Source organism: Lepeophtheirus salmonis, chromosome 10 (genome assembly GCF_016086655.4).
Source record: "Lepeophtheirus salmonis chromosome 10, UVic_Lsal_1.4, whole genome shotgun sequence".
NCBI lineage: Eukaryota > Metazoa > Arthropoda > Copepoda > Siphonostomatoida > Caligidae > Lepeophtheirus > Lepeophtheirus salmonis.
In genome coordinates, this window is record NC_052140.2 from 12,160,744 (window position 1) to 12,171,820 (window position 11,077).

The 11,077-nt window shown below is 33.9% G+C and overlaps 1 protein-coding gene across 1 annotated transcript; it reads left to right on the forward strand.

The window, feature by feature from the left end:
* Positions 1–8,503: 8,503 nt before the first annotated feature.
* On the forward strand, positions 8,504–11,077 carry LOC121125416 (F-box only protein 22). The gene is made up of 5 exons (XM_040720614.2): positions 8,504–8,863; positions 8,943–9,007; positions 10,115–10,313; positions 10,374–10,603; positions 10,666–11,077. Exons 1-5 carry the CDS (start codon positions 8,596–8,598, stop codon positions 11,065–11,067), a joined length of 1,164 nt encoding a protein of 387 aa, XP_040576548.1. The 5' UTR covers positions 8,504–8,595; the 3' UTR covers positions 11,068–11,077.

The following is an 11,077-nucleotide window of genomic DNA, read 5'->3' on the forward strand; positions in this document are numbered from 1 at the left end:
CACCGATTTACTTTTTTTTTCTCAAAACTTTTTGGATTTTGAATCAATTTAAAAAATGTTCCTATTAGTATAATTATTTTTTGAGACGCTAGATAATTTTAACTTTTATGACTCAACCCCCTATCTAGTCTTTTTGAGCTCCAAAAAACCCTTTTTTGTGTTTGGGATTATAGAATAAGCCCCCTTATACCGGGCCTTGCAAAATTATTTACCGATGATGTAAATATACTTTTTAAGAGGTTTTGTGGCAATCAATCTGATTGTTTAGTATTGTTACTGTTAAAATAAACAAAAATCCTTCCTGTGAGAGCGTAACAACTTCCACACGTGAGACCATGTCCAATCAGGAAACAAAGAAGATCGAAATTGCAGCCCACTCCGAGCGGGAGTGCCTCATAACAACATTAAGGAACAGGTTGGGACCTCGTTGAAGACAATTTACAACGTTTCCAAGCGCTTGGAGGCTGGGGGTGATCTCAAGCATTCCCCTGGGGCTGGCAGGAAGCCCACTGTTTCAACAAGGCAAGTAAAGCCAGTGTTCAAGAGGACTCCCAACAGGTCCATTGCCGACATGGCCAGAAAGATGGGAACGTCAACATCAACTGTTTCAAGGGCATTGAAAAGGGATGGAAAAAAGTCCCTGAGGCGTACTGAACGCCCTCTGCTAACTGAACGTCAGCGAGAAGTCAGACTTGAGCGTGCCAAGAAAATCTTGAATGATATCAAGAGCTCATCTGGACACATCATCATTTTTTCAGATGATAAAACTTTTACGGTCGATCCTGTTTTCAACAGGCAAAATGACCGAATTGTGAGCTTTGGAGATATTTGGAGATCCAACGGGAAGGCCATGAAGCCGGTATGGTTCCCCACTGGCTCAGATTAACAGCGGAGGATTATGTGAAGATTCTGGCGTCCAAGGTCCTTCCGTGGATCAAATCCATAGTCGGCAACTCTCCTTGGGGTTTTCAACAAGATGGAGCATCCGCCCACGCTTCCAAGAAAGCTCAGGAGTGGCTCAAGGACAACATGAACTTTTGGCCAAGGACTACTGGTCCCCTCAGTGCCCAAACCCAACAGACTTCCCTATCTAGGGACACGTGGAGACCAAGGCCTGCAAAAAACGACACAAGAACATAAATGCCTTAAAGGCTGCTGTCAACAAGGCCTGTGCCTCCATGGACGCCGATTACATCCAGCAAGTCTGTGGCAGCTTCAGACGTCGCCTGATCAGTGTCATTGAGCCAAATGGTGGCTACATTGATTAAATTTGATCAGAAACTATTTTATTATTCTAAAAATGTATGAATAAATTGTTTCTCAAGTAATTCAAATGTCATTATTGTCCGCAATTTGTTCTGAACAAAAATCGGTAAATAATTCTGCACGGCCCGGTATGACCCCCCAATAATCTGCACCCCATCTCAGCCTGACCAGGTTCAAAAAAGGCGCCCATGCAAAATTTCAGTCTCCTGGATTCAATGGTGTGGGCACGCATAAATGGTACATACACACAACTCTATTTTAAATATATATAAAGATTAATATTGTATTTGGTAATGTTACTCTATTAAAAGTTTTAACAAAATTATTACAAATATATACATAATTAAATTTCGTTTTATTATAACCGTTATTAAAGAAGTCAAATGGGATTGAGGTCCGTTCATTCTACTTACAATGAACTCAATTCAAGGCACATATTTTCCGAATAATGTTACAAATGTATAGAAATAACCCGTAATTGTATTTACATTATTTTTAAATGTGTTTTTCGTGGACAAAATATATGCATTATTTTATTTTTGGGGTATCTACAAAGTAAAAATAAATTTAATCGTCTTTATTAGTGATGTGCCACGAGTTGAATTTTACTTCATGAGTATTTTCTAGTTTCTAAAAAAAAATACTCGAGGAATTATGAGCTTTAATCGTTACTTGCTTGAATACTCGTTACTCGCCAGAATACTTGTTACTTCCCTGAACATTCGATACTCGCCCTAACACTTTTTCCTCCCTAAAAACTCGTCAGTCAAAAAAATCATATTTTTTTTATGAATTATTGAAACTTGTCATATAAAAATTTGTGTAGTTCTCTAATGGACTCTGTATTTGTAATTGAATATATTATTTACAGGGGTGTTTAAAAGTCTTACACCTCTTAGATTTAGCCGGCAAAATTTTGGCCGTAAAGTATACTACCTGCAATTTGATTGGTGTTTATGCCATCTGAGTCCAATCCCTATCTTCTGATATAAAAAGAGGACCATTAAAGATATTTTTATTAGTCAAGATGCATCATCTAAGAAAAGCAGTAGAGTTTTTCATCGTGGTGTCAAATCATCCCTTCAAACTTATCAGATTTGTAGACCTTCAATGAGTCTCAGTTCTGTTAAATATAACGTTAAAAAGATTCGAGAGACCGGAAACGTTGATGAAAAAATGGTCGAGGAGATCAACATGTCAAGGACTTTGATGAATTGAATCATACATAAGGACCAAGGGATGGTGTCTCTGAAGTTTAGTTACGGTCAGAATCTAACATAAGATGCACGGATGGAACGGGTTAAAAGAAGTAAAACATTATTAGAATTTTGCACGCGGAGAAGAAATAATGTATTTTTGAATGAGAAGAAATGGGACCTGGATCCAAAATTCCACCGTTAAAACGTCCGAATCTTATCCTCATCATCAAAATATGTATCCTTAGACCAAAGAACAATTTCGAAACAGGTTAATAGTCGATCCCTTTTGGTTTGGACAGGGATTTCAAGTAAAGGAAATAAGCTTCCTTTTGTTTTTATTGCGAAGGGTCTCTGTATGAAAACGGGTAACCACATTTCATATGTTTTGGAGCCTGTAGTCCTTCTGTGGTTTAAAGCCACTTTGTGTCAAACGATTAAAGGTGCCTTATAAAAGGATCTTACAATAACAATAATCCTAGTATATCTGAAGGACTTTAACACATTTAATAAAAGGTACTGATGACCACACAGCATTGTTTGCGTTATTTATTTTACACACATTAATCTAAAAATTAGTTAAACGTATTTGAATTGCGGTCATAAGCGTAATTCAACAGTTTATATAGTCAATAAATAAATATTTTACTATATTCTGGTTATAACTTGAAAAATATTTTTAATGTGGCACTGATGCTTATTAATATAAATACCTATTAATGATAGTATATATGTAGAAAAATAGAGGTATAAGTAATTCCAAGTAATGTCGAGCATTCCCGCTTGTCTTTAAAAGTTATGACAACACATTGCAGAAAAGTCAAATTTTGCAAAGAAAATAAGTAAGTCTATGAAGATTTACATTTTATGATGGAGTCAAAAAAGAAAAAAAGAATCCAAAGTTTTGACGAGTTCCAAGTAATACTTTGAGTTTTTGTGTCTTTTTTTATTTACTTCATATAAACTTGAGTACCAATTTACGAGTTTTGCTCGTAAAGTGGTACTCAAGTCTTTATGATACTCCCTTGCAGCGCGCACCCGCTGAGTTACTAATTTTGTGAGCGCGCTCGCGCTCAATTAAAAATAAGCCGCGCTAATTTCTTTACTCATTTAGGATTATTTGAATTTGACAACTCTTTATGATTGCAATTAATTTCCGGAAATTATATACTCGTATACGAGTATTATTTATTCCAAAAAATGAAGAGAAGTAAGGTACAAGAATAATTAAAACTTAAAAATAAAAAATTATATTAAAAAATCCATAAAATGATTTGCTTTCTTTGACAAAAGGTTTTTTTTTTTTTCTTCAAAGTTTTCATCTTTTAAACTCTGACATCTATCCTTGTATCCTTGTGACCACCTATAAAAAATACTATCTCAACGTTAGCTGAGGACAGTTGTGTATAAATCAGACAGGTATCATTCGTGCATGAATATATCTAACAGAAATTCTGCCAAATACTCAAATATATTTGAATAACAGTTATTAAATTATATAGAATTCTGGTTTCCACATGCAAATAAGATAATATTAAGGGTTAACGGGTAGTATAGTGTGTCTTGAGGCAAATTCAAGTGTTCCGAAAGATTTGTGACCATTCAAATTTATGGATGTTATCTCATAAGATGCAGAAACGGAAATAGTAAGACAAATTTTTGTAAATGACCGAAAATTCAAACAATTATATCGCTCTTCTAAAATAGCGGGCGTGCTCCCGTTGGTTATTCAAAATAATGAGCGCCCTCAAGAATTTTGAGTAGCCCTCACTAAAGCTTTGCTCTCTTGGTCCAAATCACTTTTATTCAAAACTAAATTAAATTATTTTCATTAAATAAAGAAAAGGGCCAAACACATGTATCTTTATAGTTGTAGAAAATATGACCGGCCGGCATGTTTCAGAAAAAGAAAACAATTTGAAGAATGTCTTGGAGAAGAGCAGCTTAGCTGTCATGAGGTTTTATTAGATCAACTCCAAACAGCCGTGAGAGGAAGGAAATAAATACAAATCAACTCCTTACAAGAACATAGGCTGGAGTTATCTCGATGTTGATCCTCAATTTTAATTAGTTTCTATCAGGGCATATGGTCTAAAAACTCCCAGGCGTTACACATATATGGTGCAAATTAATTTTTATTTCATCTCATTTTCAATTAGTGCCAACCTTCAAAAGACAGCTGTCAAAATTTCATGACAATCTGGTCTTTAGTTTCTGAGTTATTATACTAAGTGTGACTCTAATTTTGTTATTTCCAAAACAATGGATCAAAAACAATTTCGTGTTTTAATTTTACACTGCTTTTTGATGTGGAAAAATACCTTTCAAGCTAAGCAATGGCTTGAAAAGTATTATGAAGACTCTTCTACATCAGAAACAACAATTAAACGTTGGTTTACTGACTTCAAACGTTGTTGTAGCCACATCAATGATGTAGAACGCAGTGGGCATCCAAGTGAGGCGGTAACAACAGACAATATCCAAATAATCCACAAAATCGTTTTGAATGCTCTGAAAGGGAAATTGCATGAGTTAGCTAACATCATAAAGACAACAAAAAAACGTGTTGCCTTCATATTGCTTGATAATTTGTTCATGAGAAAGGTCTGTTCAAAGTGGGTGCCACATTTGCTCACTCTTGACCAAAAACAAAAACCTATTGATGATTTTGAGCAGTGTTTAGTATGTTTAAAAGTAACAAACATGAATTTTGGGATCATTATGTGATAATGGATGAAACATGGATCCATCACTTCACTCCAGAGTCAACCCTATCATCATTTGAGTAGACAACAACTAGTGAACCTCATTCAAAGGTGCTAAAAGCACAACAATCAGCTGAGAGGTTATGGTCTTTGTATTTAGGGATGCACATGGGATAATATTCATTGACTACCTTGATAATGGAAATATCATCAACAGTGAATATTATAAATATATGGTTATTAGAGGGTTTGAAGGAAGAAATCCCGGCCAAACCGCCTCATTTGAGAAAGAAGAGTTTGTTGTTTCATCAGGATAACTCACGGGGTCATAAGTAAATCAAAACTTCATAAATTGAACTTCAAATTGCTTCTACATTCACCTTACTCTCCAAATTAGGCTCTTAGTGACTATTGCCTGTTTACAGACCTTAAAAAAATGGCTTGCCGTTAAGAAATTTCGCTTGAAGGAAGAGGTTATTGCTGAAACTAAGGGCTATTTTGGGGTAAAAGATAAAGTGTTTTCCAAAAGTAGAATAAAAAATGTTAGAGCGGCGCGTGAATGATTATGCTGCTATTGATGGAGATTATATTGATGAATAAAACCAATTTTGAAAGAAAAAAAATGTGCTTTCTTTGTTTTTCTGGGGAATTTTCAGCCCACTCTCCATCATTTAAGATTACTTTATACTTATATTTTTATCTCCTAAAAATAAAATAAAATAATGGTAACAGCTTTAGAAAATTAAAAATACTTTTTAAATTGCACACAACAAAAACTTTGGATCATACAAAATACAAAGGATCTACGAACCGGGCATTCCACTATCACCAATTTTGATAGTTTTTGGTCAAGGTGTGTGTCCCAGCAAAAAACCTGGAAATTTTATATATATAAGAGCATGAGGGCCCATTAGAGAGTCCTTCAAAGTTTGGTCCATTTTGAAAAATCCTCCAACTTGAGTGAGACATAACTCCCCTCAGAGAGAGCGGTGAAGTACTAAAAAAAATGATATTTAAGGCCGCCATGGCCTTGAATGCCAAAAAAATTGTTACCAAAACAGTTCCTAGAGCCGTTAGAAGCTACAAAAAAAAATTAGCAAAATCCATCCATTGGTTTGGCCGTGATTGAAGGACAAATATACACACAGACATTCACATTTAATATATACTGAATAAATGTAGATTATATTCTGTAAAATTATGTAAGATAAGTATATATTGTCAGTTAATTAGAGAACATCAACCCAATTATTACGTGGCGCAGTTGGTAGCGCTTAAAAAAGCATATCTAAGCATAGTTAGACATGAGAAACCAGTATATCTCCTATCTGAAAGAACATTAAAGGATGACGTCTGATAAAACGACCAAAGATGTCCGAAGTCCGGACATCTAGAGAAGTAAAATTAAGATTATTTGACGTACAAATAAAATATGTGAATGATATATTAATGGAGAAGACTCCAAATAACTTCAAGATTAAAAGGAGCATGGAGACGATAAGTTGTTGTAAAAGTTTATCATGAAACGGAGGAGATTTTATCATTAATGGATGAGTCATCCCCAGAGATTGAATCCGAAATTGATAAAATCATTCATTTAAAAATATATTAATAGATATTGAGTGTGAAGTAGATCAATAATTGGCATCAAACTTACCCTATACGAATGTCGACCCGATTGAGACGAAATATAAAGACTCATCAAGAATTCATATCACACAACCCAATCAAATCCAAGACTAGATTAATTATTCAGACTTTCTTAAATGGTTATAAACATGGAATAATTATGTAAAATTAACTCATATAAATATTCCTGCAAACACAAATAAGACTCTAAATCAGCGTTTCCCAAAGTGGGCGATACCGCCCCCCCCCCTGGGAGCGGTGTTTTGATAATGGGCGCAGTAATGTGAAAAGGGGTAAAATGAATATGTTGAATATTATACAGTTGATAGGATAGAAGTACGTTATATTGAGATCGAATTATTGTACTTCATGATGGGCGCCTTTATATTTTATATCAAATATCAAATCTTTTATCAAATCTAATTTAAATGTGCCTTCAATTAATGTATTAATTGATTATTTATGGAGGTATTTTACTATAACATGTGACATTATACCCAAAATATTTAGAAAATAGTTTTTGAATATCATAAAGATTTATGGGAATTATTTCTAAAAAGTATCGCAGGCATAGAATTAGGACAATTTAAAATACAATACCATTAAGAGAAATACAAGGCAACTGATATCTTGGAGGGGCTAGAACCTTCCCCAACCATACGTACCACAATTAACCATATTAGATAATTAAATGGAGATTCGAACAAAAAAAATTTTAGAGATATATCAGTAGTGTTGAAATATATATTTACATTTATTAAAACCAATAAATGGAATTTAACAATGGCAAAGGAATGGACATTAATATTAGTTACTCACATTAATAAAATAGTAGCCAGATTCTCATTCTGAATTGGAATTAATAATAAATATAAAAAGCTTTATTATTAATATTCTTTGATAAATATTACTGAAGACTATTATTACAAATGAAGCTAAATATTCCCATGTCATTGTATCATTCATAATATGAAAATACACTTAAAAATTAGTTGAAGGAGTCTATAAGTCACTTATTAAGGTTCTCATAACTTGGCTTGAGATCCATTGGAGGTATGAATTCTTAGTTCTAGATATATAACTCTAGTGATTCAAGTCCCTTGAGTGACAGCCTGCTTCTTACTCTTTAAATAAGAAAGAAGGTTCATGAAGAGATGAAGAGCATCGTTCTCATCTCTCTATTCCAATTATGGGTTGCTTCAAATGTACTGAACGGTACACTTTTCCTCTCTTACATCTCTCAAATCCTCGTGCTCTCCTACGGCCCGACCTTTGAGTACCTCCTCGAATCTTCTCAGTGATTTGCCTCATCACATCCAACCTCCACTTCCACTGATACATCCTGGCTCCTGACGAAGAGGAAATCACTGTTCTTGCCTAATCTTGTTATGTTTGTTCGTCTACCTAATAGTATTTTCCAATATGAATAATTTATCATGTTTAAAGTCTATTGATAATTGATAACGGATAATTATGTGGTTAGTACATCTTCCATTTGAATTTTTGTGGTGTTTGTTTATTATTCTTTCATCTTATATTTATTAATATTACTTATTTTGTCTCTGGTTCGAAAATATTAGTCATTAGTCTCATTACATAAGTGACATTATTATTTACATTAAATAAAGGAAATCGACTCCTTCGCCCCGCAAGCTTTATCGATCCCAGCTTTTCTGATACCATAAATATGAAAGAAAGAAAAAGAAATTATTCGTTTACTTTAAGTGCGAGTCCAGATCCTACTTAGTTTCAACATGACGTACTAAATAATCAAAGAATTTGACTCAAATGAACTTGAAATGGAAATCGGAGTCGTTCTTTCGAGTCAATATGGACTTGTCAAGTGTATCCTGGAACACCTTTCTGCCTTTGAGCTTATACAAACCTCCAAGCATGTCTGTAAATTATGGAATGACGTCACTGAAGTGATTCTTCGTGGACGTCGTCGGATGGAGTTCTTTTATTATGAAGGGAGCAAGACATTACCTCAAAAAAAGATTCTGGAAAAGGTGAAAGAGGAGTTTTCGCGGGATTTCCAGGAGTTTCTACGTCATGATGTGTACTCAGGTTCATTTTTGTTCCTTCTTCTTTTAAATATTTGCGGATTCTTAATTTTGTTTTTGTTTTTTAATTTACTCAATTTTAGTGCCCACTCTTGGATTCATCATAAGCTCTGGAGATGAAAGACAGTTCCATTATTCCTCCATTCAGGTTGTTAGCATTTAAAACTTTATTAATCACTCTATGCCAGTTTTTGGGACCCCCAGATGTTGGGATGTACAGTTTTATCTTTGGTTATTAGGTTTTAGTTTAGAAAATGTATTGATTCTTGGGTTTTTTGTATATAATAAGCTATTAAAAAACAATGACTATGTTCTTTTATTAGAAAATATATTTGATTCAAGCGTATAAAATGAATACAGTCTTGCACTCTATATTACTACACGTTTGAAATTTAGGTGGGAAATTTTATGCAGATGAATTGAATTGAAGACAAAAATAGAATTTATCTATAAGCGTCTAGCGTTTTAATCATACAAAACACTTTTACATAAGTTTTATTCATCCTACTTTTAATTTGGGGATTGTTTTAAGGGTAAAAATGACTTGAAACGAAAATAGTCCCGAATTATTATTAAAATCCCAGATATTTGAAAATTCTGAAAACTGAGATCAGTTTTGGATTCTGCGCTCAAAGATAAATTCAATTTTTGGCTTGAATTCATTTGTACAAAATAAGTGTTCCCCTGTGTAATCAACCCAATATTTCACACTCGTTTTATGCAATAATTAATCCTCATCTATATGACTTATGTTTATAAAAAAAACTTCGTCTATGAAAAGGAAGTTGTATATGCAGTGATAGAATGCAGAATGATTTTTTGTAAATTTAAAAATTGTTCATAATAAGATTAAAAACGATGCTGATTCTAGTTTTTGTAAGTCTTCTGCAGTTCCTCTATGAAAACGTAAAAATTCTTTGAAACTTAAAAAAAATGTTTGATTTGGTTAAAAATAGCGTAAATATGACTTAATTTATAACCATGAAAAAAATCAACAGAAAGTAAAAAAAAACTGCAAAGAGTAAACTAATCTCTACTTTCTATTTTGCTTAACACAGTATTCCATTTGCTAGTATTGATCATCTTGAACCACTTAGTGAAGAAGAATTTCCGAATAGTAAAATAGCTAATATTTTTGGAGTCTTGGTTTTTTTTTTAATTTTGGATTTTATATAGCTACGTCTGGGAGTATGTTGAAAATTTCACTGGTAGTCTTGCTCCATGCCCCCAACTTAATCATCTTCTTCTTTTTCAGAACCGTGATAATTATCCATATGATGACTATAAGCGTCTTTATGACATTTTCCCCAAGATGAGAAGCCTCTGCGTAAGTTCATTTGATGGGATCGTCACGCCGTCAAAGGAAATAGAAACCCGACGGTTTGTTCTTCCATCCTTTACATTCCTTTCATTTCCATCATTCCAAAATGTTAAAATACACACATTTGATCTAAGTAAATTCCCCATGTAATTAAAGAGTTAAGTATGGAAATGACCTTTGAGATACTCCATAGCTTCCAAAAGTTCAAGTAATGTAATGATCAAAGACCTCATTCCGGATCTAGAGGAAGACGAAGTAATCAAAGGGGTCATTGCTTTTTCATCTGACGATGTACTTAACCCCACTCTGGGCCGCCTCATACTGAATTGTATGGAGCGAAGTAATAAGAATATAGCCCTGGCTGGAGCATTAGTATCATTGACATGGTGTTGTTCTTCAACGGATCAAAGACCGGATGTCGAAGTGGGTTTCTTCTTATTTTTCATTATAAAAGTTGTATTGTATCTGGAATATTTAATTTTTAGATGGCAAAGTCCAATGTATCCGGATTTGTTTTCACTGGGGATGGAGTACAAGTGAAATCCATTATTCTAGCATGTGAGGTCAATAATGTGAGGGAGGTTGAAAGGGAATTATCAAAGCTTGAGCCGGATAAATATCCTCAAGATGTGACGTCTTATGCTTTTATGTTTGCATGCTGCGGTAGGGGAAAAGCTCATTATCGACAAGAGTCTAATATTGAGTCATCCACCTTTCGAAGACTCTTTCCTCATACAAAATTAGTAGGATGTTTCTGTGGTGGCGAAATAGGAATTAATAGTTTCTCAAACTCAACAAAAGTTAAAAATATGAATCCTGATAACTTATTTCACTCGTATACCACTGTATTCATGCTTATATCCTTACACAACAAAAATATATGTTAGAAACTTGAAA